The 23,567-nt window shown below is 31.1% G+C and overlaps 1 protein-coding gene across 2 annotated transcripts in view; it reads right to left on the bottom strand.

The window, feature by feature from the left end:
* Nucleotides 1-20,877: 20,877 nt before the first annotated feature.
* The window catches only part of LOC148309401 (uncharacterized), a 353,264-nt gene continuing 350,574 nt past the window's right edge, over nucleotides 20,878-23,567 (bottom strand). Inside the window, exon 4 of one of the 2 annotated variants that reach the window (XM_088260145.1) lies at nucleotides 20,878-22,914. In XM_088260145.1, the coding sequence (XP_088116271.1) occupies nucleotides 21,781-22,914 (1,134 nt within the window). In that variant the 3' untranslated portion in view covers nucleotides 20,878-21,780. The remainder of the gene's footprint in view (nucleotides 22,915-23,567) is intronic. The other variant, XM_088260146.1, reaches the window with a different exon arrangement.

Raw genomic sequence — 23,567 nt, forward strand, 5'->3', positions numbered from 1 at the left:
CAACTTTGTAAAGCGAAAACTTTTCATGCTTTTAAGATGAACATTTCTAAATTATATGGACACAAACAACTATGCCTGTTAAGCAGTGAAGTTGCGCAATGTAATTTGATGTAAAACAAAGAAAATTTCAGAGGGCATCTACTCCGGAGTCTCCCATGGCGCTCCTATAAGGAATTACGGACTTTTTACGACCCTGCAAAGTGTAACTAATTATAAGAATAAGTAAACAGCCTTTCAAATTATACTACATGGTAATTAAATGTAACGCTCATAGTTCCTCTTAATATCGGAGCGCTTGGAAGCCGGTCGTTAGACACAGAGAGTTCTGTTGGCAGTTTTCTGCAATCCGACACGATTTAAACTTTCTTTTACATAATTACTACATTACAGTCTCTTGCAGTATCATTTTTCTCGACGATATTTAACAAATATATAACATTTATAATAAAACTCAAAGTTCGTCGTTAAAATCAATAAAACACAAATTTGAATGTGTCCATACTTGTACACGAATATGAATTTTCTCCACAGAAGAGTTATTTTTTGTTTTTTTTTTGACATCTCAACAAAGGTGAAGAAGAATTTAAAAGTATGTGTATTTACAGATCTTATGACTGTGCAAATAATGACAACACGTACACCAAATTAAACAAAGTAAAATGAAGTTTTTTCACATAATCTATTATAACTATGCTTAAATATTTTTGATGAAATAACTTGATAAAAAAACTGGTTATTACCAAATTTATATTTATTTCTTTGACGACTAGTTTCGGAAGCTACAGATGCTTCCATGTACGGGTTCATATTTAAACTGGTAAATAGAAGCATCTGTAGCTTCCGAAACTAGTCATTAAAAAACAAATTACGAAAGTGTCTTAATTTACAATTTAATCATGTAATACCACAAAGTGATACCATAAATACAATAAATACCATAAATACAAAATTTATGCCATTGAATTAATTTCCAATTACCCATTTTCAGAACTCCCGTTAATATTTGACCTCGTAACGAAAAGTTCAAAAAAGAGTTGAGGTCGATCCTCACCGTCTGTATCCTACCCAAATCCAGATTAATCTAAAATTTATATAATAAATTACCGTCACTTAAAATTAGTTTTAACGTAACCCTATTCGTCACACTCATCAAAACTAAATAGAAATTTGGAAATAATAAAACTACCCATTTTTGGCATCTTAACATGAATGAAGAACAGTATGGAAGTTATGTAATTACACGACTTATGACCTTTCATAAACTGGTTATGTGATCATTTTACACACGCGCAACATTCACCATATTACCTATGATTGACAACCACACTACTAATTTTTTTAGAACTCTTACATATATCATTAATCTCATGACACAGTACATATGAGCTCACTGGAGCCATGGATGGATTGGCATTTATTTAGCAGAGACCCTTTTACGTAAATGTATGTAAGATCCGAACCCAGGATTATTTTAACATACTGGGAAACGTCTGAAAACATGATTTTCAATTTTATACAGCTTTTAATTTGATCAGTTATTTATTCACAACATTTCACTGTCTCTATGATTTCGTTTGTCTAAAAAAAATGACAATTTGGTTATTGTTTTTTTTATTATTAGTGCAGATAATTGTTTTTTTTATTGTTGACCAATATTAAATAAAATGTACACGCGATGCATATGCTAACAATTACAAAAAATGTAAGGTACGATGGTAAATTGAAGCTGGGTTCTCATTTTTTGTAAAACATTATTGTTTGTTACATATTATTTTTTGACATCTCATCAAAGATGAAGAAGAATATGGAAGTCTGGGCATTTACGGGGCTGACGACCGTCATAGGCTGTAATTGGAGATAATCCAGATTTTGTGAACAAGTATTTGGACACACTCAAAATGTTGTAAATTGTTTGTTACGTTGAAATAATTATTTAACGACTTCTATAAAAAAAGTCCTATATGTCGGCATAAAAACATTATGATAACCCATAATAAATGCTTATCTGTAATTGATCAATCAACAACAAGTTATTTCATTAATAAACTAATCATTTTCGAATTGTGATGTCTATTTTGGGAATTAAGATTAGACGATAGAATAAGGGTGAGGGTGTTTTAATTAAAATAGTTATATCCTTTATCAGACACCCTTTGATCACGATAAGACTAAATAAATAAGGAGATAAGATAATGAATTTTTGATATGCAATTTTCGTGTGACCGGGAGGGTTTAGCGCGGGATTTTTCAAACCACCACCCGTTTCGAGCACTTCTACGTAAGTGGAAATAACAAGGGATGAATTGGAAAAATGTTGCAAAAATGTTATTGTTTTAAGTTGATACATCTTCGTCTTCTTTCAACCATTTGATCAAAATGGAATAAAACTATTGTAAATTTTAATTTGATAATATTTTAGGATTTGAAAGATATCAGTATAAAAGTAATTGGTATTTTTTTAAGAATATTTTTTTAAGAAGTCTAAAAGTGTACAGTAGTTAAAATGAAATTATATGCTGTCGCTGCACACATAAAACGAAAAACTACAAACACAGATCTTTTCAGTAGTTTAAAGTTATCTAGATAAAAGACAAAAGGTACCTTGTAATGTTAAATAAATTCAAAACATATCAACAAATGCATTTTTTACAGAGTACACAAAGTGCTTAAGCATATCGTAGTCATACAGGAGAAAGTGACCAAGTGCATTTCTTACAAAAACGTGATCATTGACTATTTGATATCTTACTGGATAAATATTGCCCTGAAAAAAATCTCAAAGGATTTTAAACTTGGAAGTAAAATATATTGACTTGTTAAAAATGACTAACTGCATTGATATTTATTTTCTTGCCAAGCGTGACTTAAATGGCCCTACTAAACATTTTACATTTTGTTCGTTAGTCACTTTTCCTGTACGACCCCGATATATTTTCATAACACGTTAGTTCACAATACAACCAAAACTAAAGCTTTTTTTTAACCACTTTTATTTTTGGTACCGTTTTCTCCAACCGGTTAATGCAAGCACCTTGTTATCTTCAATGATGGATACGTACTATTCGTATATATCCATCTCATAATATGACAAGGTGCTTGTCGAAACTGATTGTAGAAATACGTTCCAAAAATAATTCTTCTTTTTACGTATTTAATAATGTTTGTAAAATTTGTCACAAAGTATTTTCAAAAAACATTCAAGAGATGAAGCTCATAAAGGCATAAATAGCTAGTGCTATATGAGAGTTGATGATGTTGTCAGGAATCGTTTGGGGACACCAGCGGATTCAAATGAGGCTGCGTATTTGTTTATTTTTGTCATCATTATGGACATAATACTGAGCAAGCATCATCGTTACAAACCGACTGCGGAAAAACCATCTCATCCTTAAGGAAACTTCTGGAATACGTAGATGATGCTGTCGTAATTTATCACCCTATCTAGAGTCTTCAGTTAATTGTTCATCGCCTAAATAGGTAATCTACATACATGGGTCTAAAAATAAATGTTTTCAAAACCCTGCTACCCATAGCGTTCCAAATATCCAACACATCAAAAGGATAGGGAGTTTCTAGTCATTAAAATATTACTTTTTTTTGGCATCTCAACAAAGATGAAGAATAATTTGGAAGTCTGGGCATTTATAGGGCTTATGACCTTCATAGGCTGGTTTAAGTGATCACTTTACTTCTACATTTACTTCTACCCATGATTGACAACCATACTTCTCAAATTCTTGAAACTTCTAGATATATTAACCAAACTCGAAACACAGTGTGTGAGAGTCACTGGAGACATCCTCAGTGGGATGGGGAAAGCTTTTTTTAAAGCAGAAACTCTTTAATTTTTATATGATGTGCGAATCCTGGGTTATATTCACATACTTGAGAAACGCTAGATTTCAAGTATTGGACATATTCAAAATGTTTTAAAATACCTATTTTATTTTTTAATCATTTTTACGTTCATATGTGCGTATAGGTAGACAAAGCTGTCGATACTTGTACACAAAATTTAGTGAATTAATTTTGTCGTACATCGTGTTGAATATTACGCATAAATAGCGGCTTTTCAGTTCCTTATTACGTGCCCTTGTTTACTCAAAGAGAATAAAGGAGTATTTATGTCGTCATCAAACAAGTCTCGTCATTTTGGTAAGCCTCCTTGTCGCTATTTTGTCCGTGGCCAATGTTCACGTTCGGCGAGAAAAGGGAATATTTAAACACCTTCATTAGAACACCGAACAACGCTTTTCGGAGGGTAGAGCTAATTTTCAATTATTCGCTTTAGTTATGAACATTCCTAAACCCTTTTACCACCTAACTTCACCGTTATGGTGCTATCTTTTTTTACTAGTCGGTATTAAATTTGAATTTAAGTCGATCTGAATGTTTTATTTGTAAAATACAAGCATCATTGCAAAGAATAGCAACACAGTCAAATAAAATACACTCTGTTACAAACAAAGGTCAAGTCATGAATAATTTAGAAAATTTAGAAATACATAAAAATTTTAATTGAGATAAAACAATAATTAATAATATACTGTTTCAAAATACGTCACCATTATTTTCAATGTTTCCTTTTACAAAAAATGTTGTTCCTTAACCCCCCTACCTATATTTATTAACCTATATAAACACTTAATATATTTTTATTCGTATGTTTTAATTTGTACCAGAAGATGAAAACAATTGTCGTTTTCGAAACTAGTCGTAAATAAAAATAAAACTCCATAAAGTGGATTATTCAAGTGGTTAATTTTAATAAAATAAAATACACGCCCACCCAAGAAAGCACATCTAAATCATTAAGACGCCGTTTTTTTATGATGAACATTTGTAGTGAGCAGTGGCCATCACCTTTACAATATTTTAATGAAAACATTAAAAAAAAACCCTTTCATTTCTTTGATTTCAATATTTCTACAAAGAAAATCGGATATATAAATATTTAATAAAATTTTTGGTGGATAGTTAAACGAAATACTTTTTTCGATTCCGAACTATTAAACCCTGAAATGGCATGACTATTTTAGTAACGGTTCAATTATTTTTTCTAAATAAATATTTATTCATCAAAAAAATTATTTCGTAAATTCTTAACCGCTACTCAGAAAATACCCTCTGATTGCAAACAGCTATATATGGTATCAAACGTTTTGATCAATATCACTAGTCTGCTTTTGGTTGGTTGGAAGATATTGCTTTTTAGCAAAAAGCCCACCAATGTACTTATTTATTTTCTGTAAATGAAGTTTGAATAAATATTAAATAATTGAATAAAATGAATGAATCGTTGTAATGGATTAATTTTTAATGAAAAAAACTTGTCGTCTTGAAAGTGTTAACTCTCTCTCTATGTGTGCACGCGCATTATTTGCATGATGGAAAATTTATGAACTTTATTGAAAAGTTTATATTACCTTAACTAACGGTGTTCAAAGTCGTTAAGCTTTGAATTATTTTGCTGATGAATCAGTTTGAAGTTTGCAATAGAAATTACTTCTTTATTGCTTACTTCGCTGTGTTGTATATTGAATCCATGTCTTAACAAGTTTATCTGTAGAAGTAAACATTATTTGTTCAGACATTTACACACGTTATGAAGAAGAATTTGACATGTGTAACTTCAATTTGTATACTCGAATACGTGTGGAATTTGTAATATAATAGGATGTGTCACGTTCCTTGGTAAAAAAGCGAATATTTTTTTAAGGGACTTGAAAGTGGCAACTATTCTAAAAGTTGTTTTTTAAAATCATCTATAAATGGAAATATAAACTTGATTTTTTTTTTAAACAAAAAAATTCTCAAAAAAATTAATGAAGATGACGCAAACATATACATGTTTTTTTTATCTTTATTTTTTTAATTTTTGAAAATACCAAGTCACTATCGGTGTCTAAAGACGTGTTTTGATAAACATAATTATATTTTTATTATAAAATGGAGTTTTTGAGATACCTTTGCGTCAAAAGTTTACAAAAATGACGTCCTCAAAACAAAAAAAACTAATTTTATTGAGACCTACAAAACAGATTTTACTAATAATATTATTTTCATTTCATAAATTCAGAATTTACTCCGTAAGTACCTACCACAATATTAAATACATTTGTGAAGGATTTTTTGGTGTCTACTACATCAATTTTAAAAGTGAAATCTTGTCAAAATTTGGGTGGTATGTTCTTGGGACAATGAATGAGGAGAATGCAAAGGTTATATACGTATATACCTACGTATATTTTGTCAATGAGAACATAGATGAGGCTTTAATCAATTTTTAAAAAGCTGATATGACACACCTTGTTAAATTGAAATGTTTTAAATAATTCAATTCATCACTCTACATTTTAATTGTTACCACCTTCTTTGTACTCACGTTCAAATAACTTGTTTCCACCGACGTAATTACAAATCACAAATGTACATTCTCATTAATGCACACAAAAAATAAATCAGATCCAAGACCAGTGAACAATTTCGTACGGAGTAATTAATAACGTGGCGGCTTCCTCAGTTACGATAAATTGAAGACATGACTGGCTTTGTTAAATGAGTTATTTGATAAATTGTAATATATTAGTACACAAGTCTTTACGAATATGGGGCCTACCAGTGCTGCCTAGATAGTAAATGCAACGCGTGTTGCGAGAGGCGCAACGCGAGTGACCTGTGAAATTATCTACGTATGTAAGTAGGTACTTTGTTTTGTGTGTTTTATTTATTTATATATGTCTCGTATTTATTCAATATTACTGGACTGGTAACTGAAGCGGAGGGCTGATCACCTTTCCTTCATGTGTGAACGATCAAGAAAGCAGTGCCCTATGCACCATTGGGGTACGGATAAGGGTTTTATTATTATTATGTATGTCTCGTATACTACGTAATGAAAACTCTAAGGAGCAAGAGTCTTCAAGATAGAACAAGGAATACCAGGATAAGAGAAATATCAGAAGGAAAGGTTTATTTATCCTTCCAGCTAAAATTTTTAATAATGAATATATCTGCACCTAGAAATAACCAATACGTAGTAAAAATTCTACAATGATTATGGTGATTATCTAAGCGGGAACGAATTTTTCTAAAAAAATTCATTATTATTTTTCTTTTTACAACTCGATTGGTAATCACTGAGTTAGTCCAGTTTGATGATACCTTGCATTGTTTCGGTTAGTACCTACAAATATCATAACACCCATTAATCTGATGCACCATTTAAAAAGTAAATTGACATTATGAAGTTTTTACATTCTCAAAATAATTCAATCGAGTCTAAAAGAGAATTTGGTATTGTGTAGTTTTTAATAAAGATAAACTCCAACTTTTTTTTTCTAGAAAAAAAAATGTGTTTTTATTATTTACACAAATATTTCCATTTCATACTATTTCTGTGAGACTAAACAGCTCATTATTAGAAAAAAGGTATCAAATTGTGGTAGAGTGGGTTCGAACCGAGAAACTCTGACTTAAGAGTCCGCGACACTAACCACGGGACCACAGCCCGACACATGTCATGTAATGCTCCATAAATACAACACAAATTAACAAAGAAAAAAATATATTTTCTTGAATGTTTTTCAAGGTTCTTGATCGGAAAAAGTGTACCTATAAAAGTGGTTGAAACAATGTTGTTTTATTTTATAAAGCTTAAAAAAATCTATGATTATAAATAAAAATAATAATTGTTATAATTTCAACTTGATTTTAAACCATGATTATCCACCAAATTCAATCGATCGCGGATATTGTCCGCGGATTGAAGCTATTGGCACCTGAATCATCGGTTTACTAATATTAGCTTATGTGGTGTTCCCAGACTAAATCATATGTTTAATACAGAAGGCAATGATTGTACGCGTTATATATTGCTTTGTAAACTGTTGTGAGGGGCGGTGGATCGCGTGAGCAGAAACGAGCTCAAAGGAAATATGGTGGGTAGTTTGTCAGGAGAAATATGGTAACATATCCACACGAGCTGGCAAATAAGATTTATCTGTCTTCACGATGAAGGACTATGGATAACACATCGGCACGTTATTTAAGAGTTGCATAATGTATCGTTATAAAATCGAGAGATTCGTTATCCATATTATACAAGAAGATATCCATACAAAGTAACAAAGGACACGAGTAGACAAATGATTATTAATCTCATGGCATTGTTGAAGTCACGCGTGTATATATTTAAATGTGTACTGTAAAGAAGTCTACCCATTATTGACAACCACACTACTCTATATATTTGAACCAATTTTGAAACATTGTTCTTGAATCACTAGAACTTTCACTATAGACATCTATTGGTGAGATGAAAAGAAGCTTTTTATGTAGCAGAAACTCTTTTATTAGTATGTGAGGTCCGAATCCTAGATTATAATCACACACATGAGAAACGCAGAAAATATCATTTTCATTTACATTGTTTTAACTTATAATTTGACCAGATAATTAATTTACAACATTTTGAGCGTGTCCAAATACTTGAAAAATTCTCCTTCATCTGTGATGAGATGTCAAAAAATAAACTAAAGATTCATTATATTGTTGACATCTCAAGAAAGATGAAGAACAATATGGAAGCCTGGGTATTTTCATATATTTTGACCTGTCATATGCTTGTTAAGTGATCACTTTAAACACGTGCAATATTCACCATTCTACCCATGATTGACAAGTACACTACTAATAATTTCAGAACTCCTATTTATATATTTTTAATGTTATGAAGCTGTATATGTGAGTTCACTAGACAAGCCTTCTATGGTTGGATTGGGAAAGCTTTTATTAAGCAGAGATCCTTTATTATTAGGATATATGTAAGAGATGCTAGCTGGATTATTTTACATACAGGGATATACCTAAATAACCTGTTGAGATGCAGAAAAAAGGAAAAAAAATTGTCATCTCAAAGAATCAATGTTTATTTTTCTTAAACATAGTAAATAATTATTAAAAAAATCTTGTTTCAATTAAAATTAATTTAATGATACTGCGTTTTTTTTACCCAAACCGTAAATTCTCCGCGGATGAGTAAAGGGATAAACAACTGAAAATGATCGTAAAACACGAAAAAATATGGACATTTTCTGTTGTTTAAAAAACTCGGTATACATAGTTAAAAGTAGAACGTGCTTGAAACATGTTGTGTTTATTACGCTAAACTTCATACATTTTACGAGGCAATACGACAAAGGATGTTAAAAACTTGGTGATTACTCTTTTACGGTGAATATTTGGGGCAGTTTCAGTGGCATTGAACCACCCGAAACGGCAGAAGTTGCTAAACTCCTAACTGGGTTTGGCAAAAATCTAATAACAACAGTCCGAAGTAAAATATTATGGTATCCCTTCAGGTTTAGGAGTAATTTAACTTTCCTGAAAGTCTAGCGCCAGTATCTAGAGAGATTAATTGTTGAAAATTTCAGGTGATTCATCCTCGCTACGCTGAACTCTTTCTACATTGATATTTTTTCAAATGATTTTATCTGTTTAAACTTTATAAAATAAAACAACTTTGTTGTAACCACTTTTAATAGGTACACTTTATCCAACCAGTTTCGACAAGAATCTTGTCATCATCAGGGTTTATGTACTAAATTCTAAAAATTGAAATACTCAAAGATAATTACTCTTCCCTTAGCAAAGCTTGATTGAAAATATGATTTATATTATAATATAAAATATGAGTTATACTATGATTCATATTTTCATATAGTGTAGAGAGTGCGTGGAAGTTTTCGGTAAAGGAAGGGTAATTAACTATGAGTATTTCAATGTTTTAGAATTTAGTACATAAATCCTGATGATGATAAGGTTCTTGTCGAAACCGGTTTGATTAAGTGTACCAATAAAAAGTGGTTAAAACAAAGTTGTTTTATTTAATAAGGTTTATAAAATGTGCCACAAAGTATCTGCGAAAAACATTCAAGAACTGATTTTATCGGTGTTTATAAAATGTACCACTTTAAATTTTGATCATGAAAACCTTCGCAGGAGTTGAGAGAGAATAGAACGCCACAACAATCTTCACCTCTTCCACATCCATGCATCTTATCATGCTGATTATTTCGACTTTTTATCATAAGTATTTTGAAATACTTAATGCTTGGTTATGTGCTAGTATTTCAACAAAAAGAAGTCGCATTTTGACCGCATTCAGTTTAATTTTGTCCTTCTTTTATCGACCCCGTTCTTCATGTATTAATTTTTTAACTAAATAGATTTTTAGAGTCAATTAAGTTGTATTTTATTAACAAAAACACATAAAAAATAATATTGTGATAATTGTTTCGCCTAGTTTTCGCCGGTTTTTGTTCATTAAATACAACTTAGTAGACTCAAAAAATCTGTTTGATTTAAAAATTAATACATAAATTAAAATGGTGTTCTACAAATTAAACGCCAAATAAATAAAAAAAAACCATCCTTCATTTTCAAAGAATAAGGTTGGAACCAGGACTCCCTTGTACCTTTTTACCAATTTTTTATACCCTTTTTGGCCTATTTAAGCTAGGTTTTTATTTGCTAAAACTGGTTTTAGCTCACATATATATTTTTTTCTTCTATTTGTCTAAAAAAATTGGACTAAGTGAATTTTCTTTGCTAAAATTAATAATCTGATAAATTCCGCACTCAATAATTTTGAAGAAATAAAACATAAAGTTTTATAAACATGTAATGAAAAATTGTTGGTAGGATATACATACAATAACCACTAATACGATAACCACGATATAAAAAAAAAACATTTAAAAAAATTGTTTAAATGACCAAGGAATACGAGTATTTATAGTGATAATAATAGTTAGACCCTTTACCCACCCCTGTTGTGTTATGTTAGCCTGGTAGAGCCGCAGCTGATATTGGATTCGCCTGTCAGTTTCCTTCTTCTACTTTCAATCATTCCCACTCCACCTTCAACACCCTTTCCCTCTGTTCACACTCATCTTAAATGCTTTCGCGTTTCCACTGACGTTTTTTACTGACAAAAGATTAATCGACAAAATTCATATGCCTTGAGCCGAGCGTTCTCGAAAGCTCCGGAATTTATGTGCTAAACTTACATTTTGAGTTTCAAAGTCTCCATCTTACGGGTAAATTCACCTAATTGGATTTTATCCGAGCAGGTCATATTTAAGTTAATCGCGAAAGGTCTATTTAAAATAAGCTTGCGAAGATTTGTGATTAAAATAAAGATAATAAATTGGGGAGTTATTCAAAAATCTAAAATAACAATTTGATTCCATGAGTAAGAAGTATAGTATTTATTAAAGATATTAACAAACTTTTGTTACTGCCCGTGACTTATGTTTCTTCTCTTTATTAGAGTCATGTTAAAATGGTCAATCATTGAAAGCAGTCATCATGTATATTTTTAGTATAAGAAAAAAAAAGATTTTACCGTGAATTGAACAAGGGACCTCTATTAGATTGAACCTTATACCGGTAGTGCAAAGGCAAATGGGTATATCTGTCTCAGACCAAATTTTACAGGAGAGCAAAAACAAACTTGTGAAATTAAATAACTCATTTGTTTTACGTATTTTCATATTTACATATCTAAATAAAAGTTAAAAGTATTGCAACTACAGCTAATATCCTTTTGACAGATTATGGAGTACACTATTTAAGACATTTTGTGGAACAAACTTATAAAATTAATAATTTGACAGATATACCCCTTTGCCTTTACACTACGGATACTATTTAGGAATTATGCTTCTTAATTAATATGCCTATACCACAGGTTCCAAACCTTATTAGTTCCATCACCTTTTCTAATCGACGGGGGGAGGAAATTGCTAAAAAACATAATGGGCAGCTATAAAAATATTTAAAAGAAGGTTATTATTTTTTCTTGGTGAGGTAAATAATCTAAAATGAAATTAGGATCACATGCAAAGTACCAAATCTCGTGGTAAATCTTACTATCACTACCACTATTATTTTCTAACCCCTATCCGAACCCAATGGTACATAGGATAATATATAGTATTAATGTAGTGTTATCTTGATCGTTACTTATATTAAGGCAAGGTGATCACTCCTGCCCTTCAGGGACTAGGGCAGGGTAATATTTAATAAATTTTACAGCGTGAAATCACTTACATCTATTTCCCCCCCCCCCCCATTGGGAATCAAAATCGGGACTTCTGGGAGGGTTCCTAAACACGCTAACCATTACGCCATGGAGGCGAAACTACATTAACGGAGCTAAATCTGCTTACCATTAATTTATGAAAAGTAACAAGCTTCAGAAAGCTGTTTGCGTAGAGCTTTTTTATAGTTTCAAGTAAAGTATCTTGATGCCTGTATTATATAAACAAATCAAGTACGCCCATAGCTTCCGGAAAATGAGTACTTTCCGGTTGAACAAGGGGTTGTAAAAACACAATTTTAGTAAAACAATATCTCTGCCGCTTAATTAACCGGGGAGGAATTCTGCAAAACGGATCTTGGAGAAATAAAGTTTTGATATTTTATGCACGAAAGCAGGAATTTTGATCAAGTTTTAGTGTTTGGCAATATCATTAAATTTTGCACAAAGGAATTTCAGCAGATAATATATTTTCGCTCGAAATGGTTTACGATACTTTTAAAGAAGACTGGGTTAAAAAAAGATTGAACTTGGCTTTGAACGGAGGTTTGCAATATTTGATTTTGAAATTAGATTTGTTGAGTAAACTCTTGAACAATTTTTAAAACTTCATCTTGGCTTCCTTTTCCGCCCTAAATTGGACATAGGCGAAGGGCTCTTTATAGAGCAATGGTTATATTTACACTTTTTTCTATGGATTATCTGTTGAATCTATACAAATCTATTTCGTTTATTTATTCATTTTATAACAATAATACGACATTCATCATAATATCACGTGGACCAGTGGTACTCAAACTTTTTTGCGTCGGAACCCTTTTGAAAAAGTTATATTAAAATTTTGTAAAATGTGTAAAAATCGGGGAAAGCACATGACAGTTATCTGTTATTTATGGTTATATATATGATAAATAAAGAAAGAAATAAATCAAATATTTTACAGAGTTATGAAATAAGCAAACTAAGTTTAATATTGTTTATTTGATAATAACCATTCAATGAAAATCATAAAAAAATGGGTACATTATTTACTACTGATTTCAATAATAGTAAATAACACAATAAACATAATAACGTTGTATTGTCAATATATGTAAATTGATAAAATTGTTTGCATATAATGGGAAGTGAATATGTTATTTTTGACCAATTGTCTATTGTCAGGCGTAATATAATGAAGTTGATGACGCATGTCAAGTTCAGTTTCCAGTCTGCTACGGTATTTTGTCTTTGTAGCTGCAAATGTTGAGAATCCCTTTTTACACAAACATGTTCTTGGAAACGAGGAAAGAGCAGTCACAGCTTGTATATAATAAATGTGAATATTCATCATAAACCCTGTACCAAAAATTATCAGCGACACTGTATTAAACTATGATTTCGTACTAAAAAAATAAATAACTCGCAAAGTCTCTACTTTTAGAGGAATATCTGAAGGTAGGATAGTTAGGATAAGGGAAGTGAAACTTATGAAAAAATACATAACAAACACCTAGACCAAATAATTTTTTTTTTTCTAGAGTTTGCTTTGCAATTAAAAAATCGAACCCGTGACGCCAGTTTCACAAAAGAGCGTCTACCCAATTACGCCACGGCACCTGTCAAATAAAAAAATAATGTTTCTATTTTTACTTATTTCACACACAATGAATGAGATGAGATTCTTGGGTTTCAAGTTTAGGGGTTTCTTAACCCCTTAGCGTGGTGTAGCAATTTTGTAACGAGGTTCCGGTCACGCAAAAATAAAGCTCGATAAAGCCATTTTCACCATCATAAGCTTAATCAAGTGGCCATTTATTACGGGAAAGAAAATTGGAATGCCGCCATTACAGCCTTGTTTTTACCCTCCAAAATTTTAGCGTGAAAATCGACGAGATATCAGATCGGGCCATTTTTTTAGTAACATAATTTTCAAAATATTGAGTAACTAACTTTTGCAAATACATTCTCGAAATAAATGGGGAAATGTGCATGGTACTCAATTTGAAAAATATTATTACAAGTATATTGTAGTCATACAGGAGAAAATGACCAAGTGCATTTACAAAAACGTGATTATTGACTGATTTATCTGATATCTTACTACCTTAATATTGCCATGAAAAAATCCTAAAGCGATTTTAAACTTGGAAGTATAATAAATTGACTTGTTAAAAATGACTACATTGATGTTTATTATCTTGCAAAGCAAAAGTGACTTAAATGGCCCTCCTGGACATTTGACGTTTTGTTGACGTAACTTTCTCCGACTGCGAAATATACATATATTTATACTACTATTTTTTCACTCTTATGTTTCAATAATAAGTTCTTGATTTCTTTGTAACATAATTGAATAATGACAGTGGTACATTACGTCGTGTGGGCTTGCTAATTGTAATTTAAATATTATTTATTGGCTAGTTTTTATATTCGTTTGCCTACAAGAAATGCATGAAACAGTACTATCTATCCTATGAACCGTAATTGTCCATCATATACCGTATATCATTATTTCTTATCTTTCTCTACCTCTCCCCTTCAACTCCTTACTTAATCCCAATTACTTTATCCTTCCTGGCTGGCTTATATATTTCTGAAATTCTCAACATCACTCATCTGCCATCAGGCAGCACCATATGTCAAAAATTTCATAAATCAAAATAACAAGTAACATACGAAATTAATCCTACTACAATGCGCTTATACATCTTTCAAAAATGAATGCATTATTACAATAATATACTTTTTATAAAGAAAAGTACTTGTATGTTTTCTAATTAACAAAAAAACTTCAATTTCATACTATTTCTGTGAGCCTAAGTGGCTCATTGTTAGAAATAGGTATCAAATTGTGGTAGAGTGGGCTCGAACCGAGAAACTCTGACTCAAGAGTCCACGATACTTACCACGGGACTACAACCCGACACATATGGATATTCAATAATGGGCAAAACGGTGAACTTTACATAAGTGTCAAAAGTGATCGCTTAAGCCAGGCAAATGCCAGGTCGTATAATCTGGAATGTTCAAAATTGCATATTCCTTCATTTCAGTTGACACGTCTTTTATACATATTAAAGTAGGGTAAAATATGCAGTGTATGAAAGAATAAATAAATAAAAAATGTGAATCCACCTAGAAATGTTGGCTTTAATTTGTATGTTTTAATATTTATTTATATTTAGTTTTTTAAAGTAAGTATTAAGGATGCACTTCAGCGCGCAGCGGTTACAATTGCAAAACTTTGAGAATATTCCACGGAAAGCACATTAAAAAATGCTAAGGATTTATTTCCGAGTTTCATAACAAATTGCAGCTTTGTGGTCGTCTGGCGGTTTTCTTTGATCCTTCATCCCTCAAAATTTATGTGGGGTCCTCCCGACATCCCTCGCAGAATAAAACCCACGTTCGCTGACCAACGAGGGTTCTTAATCGAAACCATTTCTCAAATTAGTTTAGGAGAGCATAGCGCTCAAGGAGTTTGGGATCAAACGGAGTAATCTTTTGTAAGAGGAGACGCTATTGGTTTTTTCAACGATATATTCAATAAAACTCAATTGGGTGTGAATATTGCGAAGGATAAAGAATTCCGGATTTTTCTATAAAACTTTAATCTTAAAACTTTTTTCCAAAAATGGTTTTATTTCTCAGTGAAAAACCTTTTTACTACTTAAAAAAAACAAATTGACAATAATAACAAAAAATACTGAGAACACTTCAGATATAAAATTTAAAGAAAGAAAAACATGTCTCTGCTATGAAAATGCCCGTGTCACTTGCTATGAAGCCGTATACTCAGCAAATGTAAAGGATGATTTTGAGAAGTTTATCAGTATCACTTTAAGACTTCATAAATCACCTCAAGTATTTTTTTTTACTATTATATTATTGAAAAGGTTGTAAAGTGAGATTTTAACAGTTTTTTTTTTATATTTCAAAAGTATATTTTAAGATTACGTACATAATCAATAAATATTGTAAATTTGTAAAAAATTCGAAACGCTTCAAACGTGGGGTCATACGCTATGTGACCTGGTATTTTAAAGCTCCATGGTTGGGGCTTTTATCGACAAACGAGACAAAATTTTATAGTGACGGTTCAAGAAAAAATACAGTTTTTAGAAAACCAGTGTTATCTCGAAAACTTGTGTGAAAGACAATCAATCATCAGTTATTGGAAAGTACCTAACCAAAAAAAACGATTCTGTCAAGTGCCATATGCACCGTAAGATAATACTCCTTTTTTAATGGGAGTTGCATTTATTATTTACCTTGCTTATCATATAACATACAAGGTTATTTCAATTAGTAGATTTTTTATTCTTCTTATTAGTCCGCCTCCGTAATGTAATGGTCAGCGCACTCGGCTACCGTTCACCGTTCTAGAGGTCCCGGGTTCGATTCCCAGAGGGGGGTCTAATAAATATAAATGTTTTTTTCACTCTTATATTTATTCAATATTACCCTGGACTGTTACCTACCTGAAGCGGAGGGCTGATCACCTTTCCTTTGTGTGTGAACGATCAAGATAACACTGCGTTTATATGATGCAGTGCCCTATGCGCCATTGGGGTGCGGATAAGGGTTTGAATGAATTAGTTATGCCATAAGAGGCATGTTTTATTTTAATCTGTGTTGGGAACAGAAACGATAAACTTGTGTGAGTAAGTTCCCGAACTTCACATCATTTGCTCATTGTGGAAGAAAACCAAGTAAAATTCCTCAGGAGAAGCCAGACTATTGATTGCCGTCAACAGACCTTCGTTACACTAGAAGAGGATTCGGCATTTTGTGTCCTAGCTTGGTTTACGGTACCAATTTCCTTCACTATTTTTATCATGTATAATACCACCAAATAATACTTACTTTGTCTTGTTACGTATTCGTGTTTAAGTATTAAAAAAATTGTTTTATATTCTGAGAATCCAGTTCATATTACTTTCTCTAAAATAGCCTAATAAAAAGGTACTTACTTTGTGAATGATTTAACCCTGTCAGAAGAATATGGTTATGGGTACAAAGAAACAAAAAAAAATGTATCCTCTTATCTTAAGTCATATATGTACATTTCGAACCCTCATTCGTATTCCAAGACCTTCATCGTATCGTGAAGGGTGTCTTCCCTATTAGGAATAAGGTTCACATGGGGTCCAATAAAGGGAAATAAGCGGTCGAACAATCTAAATACACGACCATTGGTTCTGGATCATTTTATTATACAAAATGAATATAGCTTGGCACTTTCGTGAATCCTTTGGGCAATTAAAAGGCGCCTCGTGGCTTAGTTAGGTCATTTAAACAAAATCCTTTCTTGAAAGATATATAAATAATTGACACTTTTAACTATCAACGCTCCAAATTTATTGGATATAAAATAAGCCAGTTTATGGTACCGACATTATGTTTAAGAATTAAAAGATAAAATATTTGTCCATTTACGTATATTTTTCATGTTTTATATTCATATTGATATTAATCTTTTGATGAAACTTCCTTTATCAGTGGTTGTATGATAGTTCAACTATTTTACTAACAGGTCCCATAAAGCTTTCGACTCAAATACTCTTTTTTATAACATAATAACTAACAAAACAAAACAATTTTTTGATGTGTCAAAATCCCTGTTGATAAATCTGTGTTTCTCCAATGAGGAGTTATTTTTACTTTTTTATAATCTTAATATATAATTATAAAATAAATGGTGCATACGGCACTGCGTCATATAAACGCAGTGTTATCTTGATCGTTTACGCATGAAGGAAAGGTGATCAGCCCTCCGCTTCAGGTACCAGTCCAGGGTAATATTGAATAAATATAACAGCGAAAAAATCACTTATATTTATTTTAACCCCCTTGGGAATCGAACCCGGGACATACAGAACGGTAGCCGAGCGTGCTGACCATTACACTACGGAGGCGGACAAAATCTTAATATAGATGAAGAATATGGAAGTCTCTAAATACACGTATGTAAAGTGGTCACTTAAATCACGGCCTGACGCCCTGTAAATATCCAGATATCCATATTCTTCTTCATCTATGGTGAGATGTCAAAAAAGGTACAAATTTCTGAAATTGTAAGTGAAAAAATATGTTTGTTACCATTTGAGTTATACTTATTTTAACTACTAGTTTCGGAAGCTACAGATGCTTCTTTATTCGGGTCTGAATATAAACTAATATAAATTTACACCAGTTTATATTCAGAACCGAAAATGGACGCATCTGTAGCTTTCAAAACTAGTAAAAATAAATAAAGCACAAAAGGTAAAAAAACAAAAGTTTTCATTACGATTTCATCATGTCCTACTACATTTTTTTTTTTAATTACCTAACGTCCAAGTGACTCTAAAATCTATCTACGGCTTATGCAACACCGTTTATCATGTCCCTACTCAGGCTTCAACTTTATAAGTTTCATAGCCTATGCCTACTTGTGAGTGGATTTACTCTTTATGTTTAAAGTTACTATAATTTCATGTAATTCATGAGTGAAAATTCTAGGCAAAAACACTCGCTATCCTTACTACAAAGTGAATGCCGAAACGATTAAAAATAGTTATTTCTGCGTTGTTTTTTTGTGACTGGCTTGAAGAAGACAGAAGGATTAAGGAGGGATTGATATTGTTAATTAAAATAAAAATCATTATATTTTACCACTGATATATTGTAATTTATTCGTTACATTATTTGCAGTATCTTCCACGCAGCGTAACAACTATATTTACAATTCACCCAACTTTAGTTACATTACACTTACTCCTATCATTAAATTATTAATATTAGGGTCAAAATATTAAATACATCCATCTCAGATACATACTGAACGCAAAAGAAAATAAGGAAAAAAATCACTAAAGCATTCGAATATTGTGTATGAAATTTTGAAAATCTTACCTATGTACCTAACATACATTATGGATTTATTTTTAATTTTGATCGTTATTTTTATCTTAATACACAAAAAAAATGATAACGATATCGATTAAAATGACCTTTAAACATAAAAAAGTAAAGAATGAAAATTTTTTATAGGGTCACATTTAAAAATTATATTTAATAATTAAGAGGCATCTCAACACTGTATTGAATAAAATATTTACATATTATTTCTTTCATCATAAACTTTTAACTTACGAATGATATATTTAAAGAAATGTATTAGATGTATTATTTTATGTATTATACCTTTCATTTTCAAAGTTATTTAAATTTTGGTTACGATGCCTCATAATATGATAAATATAAAAACAAGTACGTTTATAATTTGAGAGAAATAAAACACAATTTAAACGAATGCTGATAGTGTAAATGGGAAAAATAATGATAATAACTGTACATGCATTATTAATTGATAAAAGTAATAAATATATATATATATATATATATATATATATATATATATATATATGCAAAACGTATTTTTTTATATATCAAGCCATCGTTCGCACAATATTTTAGGTACAGATTTTCATACGTAAATAACTACATCTATACAAACATTGATTTAAAAAGTATAATTCAATAATAATTTTAAATTCGGAAAGACAGGGTTAAGTTACCTTTTTTAAACATTAATACAATATGGACCGATTAAATAAATGAAGATAAATTACAGAATTGTAAAATGAAAGTCTGTTGAATTTAATGAATTACAATGTGGGTACATTTTGTACGAAAATTATATGTTTAGCTATTAGACTAGTATTCTTTATACAAAACATTTACACATTAAAAGAACATGACGTATGATTATGAAAAAGCTATGTACACTTATTAGGTCGAAATACATATATTATAAGGGTTACACCATTCTCTCAAATGCATATTTATTATTTAATTAAGAAGAATTAATATTTTACTAACATAGAAAAATAATTTTGTAAATATATGTGGTATTATTAAAAACAATATTGTAATCATTGAAAAAAACCTTTTCCATCTCTGAACGATTTTATTTTGCTAAAATTAATAAAAATATATTAAGATATGAAAACAAAATTCTATATACCGAGAGAACGCGTTATAAACATATTTTTTTAAATATTCATGTGTATATATATATATATATATATATATATATATATATATATATATATATATATATATATATATATATATATATATATATATATATATATATATATATATATATATATATATGTATATATATATATATATATATAAATATATATATATATATATATATATATATATATATATATATATATATATATATATATATATATATATATATATATTTATATATATATATATATATATATATATATATATATATATCTATATATATATATATATATATATATATATATATATATATATATATATATATATATATATATATATATATATATATATATATATATATATATATATATTTATATATATATATATATATATACATATATATATATATATATATATATATATATATATATATATATATATATATATATATATATATATATATATATATATATATATATATATATATATATATATATATATATATATATATATATATATATATATATATATATATATATATATATATATATATATATATATATATATATATATATATATATATATATATATATATATATATATATATATATATATATATATATATATATATATATATATATATATATATATATGTATAAACGAATTTATATGATTATATTGTTTGAAATTCACAAAAGCATGTTTCAAAGTAAGCTATTCATGTACATAAGTACGTTCATACATCATTTACCCTAATTTAATTTATTTTCTTCAATATTACAAAACTTAATATTACGAGAATTCAGAAAATAAGTTTTTACAGCGATACAAGTTCTCCTCAAACCGATCTTAAAATAATATGGTAATATCACTTTTTTAAGTTCAAATTATAATTATCGAGTAAATGAAAAGCGAGAAATTTTCACTTCACTTCTATCGATCATTTCTTTCTTTGATCTTGAGACCGGAAATAAACAAAAAAGTTAATTTGAAAAATAAATTTTCACAAGCAGGGACGGTTGTTAATTCCTGATTTCCCGTTTATAAAAAAACCTTGTTCAGTCAACAAGTTAGTTTACTTACATTCGAATAATGTCTTTCAACACATAGGTAATCGAAATTAGCATTTTGGGTGAAATCGTCAGCATAAACACATCTCTTTATATTTTTTGGCTTGAATAATATTGTTTACATCTTTATAAAAGATGACCATCTTTCACTATGACGAAACAGTTACAGTTATTTGTAAACAGTTCTTGAGTTATACAAGCTTAACATTAAATAAAAATATTTATTTAAATAAACGAGTAGGCTCGTTTTGTTTGGTCGTATATTTCAACTTCATTGTCCTTCGTACCACTTTTAAAAGAAAACGCCGCCGTAAGACGGAACCTTTTGGCTATGCGGAATCGTTTCATTTTATTTTTTATATATATTTTTACACATTTTATTAAAAATAAAGTTTTCGACTTCAGGTTTTCACTCGCTCGTTCAAAGTTTTACATTAAATTCAACCTGTCTATCCGTTTGACAATTTCGCGAAGCAGATACCATTCCTCGCTAAAATGAAGATTTATGAACGTAAACCCGTTTAGGAACTATTCACTTTACACTGCCACATCATCCCTGTCGTCGAAGAGCATCAGCGATCCATAGCTATGGCGTCAAACCTGAACTTCCGGGCGACGCTCGGGGCGAGATGGGTGCACCGGGCTCGTGGAGGCGGAACACACTCCCCGAGACTTGGGAGGAATGTCGGACACCATCGTCAGAATCGGCTGGAACCCTTGGACGGGCAGAAAGTCTTCGACTAACTTCCGACTTCGAATGCTCGTATCTCCGACGTATACATTTGTTCCTGGGAATGTTCCCTGGCGCTTGCATCGGAACACCAAGAATATCAAAACTGCCACGAACAACAAAACCGCAGTAACACATCCCAGAATGAGTTCCAAGTTTTGTCTGCTACCCCCCATGTGTTCTCCTCTCATGGAACTCACGATTACAGAGTACAGATGGTCTACCGAGTCCTGATCTTCAGCTGACCGCTTTCCAGAATCGGGGATAATTTTGACGTCCTCCATGCTCTCCGTGGAAACCTTAAGTGCTCTTCCAGTATCGAGCGTCATCATCTCGGATTTCTCATTTTCAATTCCGGGCATTCGAGACACGAGTTCTACTTGGATATGGTAAATTGTATCGGGCCATAGAGACAAAGTGACGCAGGTAGAATCGGTGAAGAGATTTCCTTTTAATCCACCGCCATCGACTTCCCAAGTGACCAGGTATACTCCCTTGCTCGTTCTCGGTTCCCAGGCGATTTCTCCGATCACTAATACTTTCTGGTGAATGAGAGACACCTCTTTGAGCGACCAAAGTTGATCGATTGGTTCGGTAACGAAGGTTTCCGGTGTCGTTGCTTTAATTTCCGTGTTGATTTTCTTCTTTTTCTTCAATGAGTAATCTAATTTGTTGTAGCTTTCATCCGGACTGTAGATTGTAACGAGTCCTTGCGGATCGACTACGAGTACTCTGAGCAGAGCACCTCCGTTGTTGGCGGGAACTCGAGTTGCCAAGTCGATAGTCTGGATGATTTGCCTCCAGGGTCCATTAGCAGAGCGCCGCATTACGACGTAGACCAGCGGAGTGCGGGGCTGCGTGGCTGGTGGAGGCCAGCGAGCCAAGGCTCCAGCCACCCGGACCACTCCTTCGCCTTTAGTATGTATGACAGGTTGAGACTGCTGGGCTCGGGTTGAAGCCTCTGCGTGGAAGCGACACGCCTCCTGGCACCCGGGGAACTGAAACAACAAGGAAAAATACAAATTAAAATTTCTGCGCACACTTTATTATTTGTCAGTAAAATAAATATCAATGGTGAATAGAATTCGAAGAAGCGCAGTTAATTCAATTATTTCCGATAGTTTACGATCTCAGTCTCCTTTTAACACCACACTTTCAATTTAACACATAAATCGGGTAAAGAGTCATAAAACGGTGCTGAACAGTGGCTATAAAAGCATAGCATGGTTGCATACCACAGAAAATCGATAAGATCATGACCAACAGATGGACGGCTTTGAGTGGCAAATAATTTATAGCTTCCGGCAAGGTGTATCATATATTTGTTACGTAAGTGTTATGTTATTTGATTTTGAAAGTTCATTAACATTTTGATTTTAATATTAAACGTGTCTCAGCTTGATATGAAACATCTATCGTTCTTTTTTTATATGAAAGAAGACGGAATTCTGAGCATCCAAGGGTTTACCACCTGGAATTTAGCTAGCTTAAGCAATCACTTATACACAATTCTGCCCATTCTTGAACATCCATATTGCATGAATTTTCGAAACCTGGTATAAGCAATGATTTTGATTTCCTTCCATATCCTGGTACAACTCAATCATATGTGATAAATAATATTAATATTTTTACTGTTACTTCGATGAAA

The sequence above is a fragment of the Brachycentrus maculatus genome, unplaced genomic scaffold, assembly GCF_059751285.1.
Source record: "Brachycentrus maculatus isolate JH-2025_06_01 unplaced genomic scaffold, ASM5975128v1 h1tg000125l, whole genome shotgun sequence".
Taxonomy (NCBI): domain Eukaryota; kingdom Metazoa; phylum Arthropoda; class Insecta; order Trichoptera; family Brachycentridae; genus Brachycentrus; species Brachycentrus maculatus.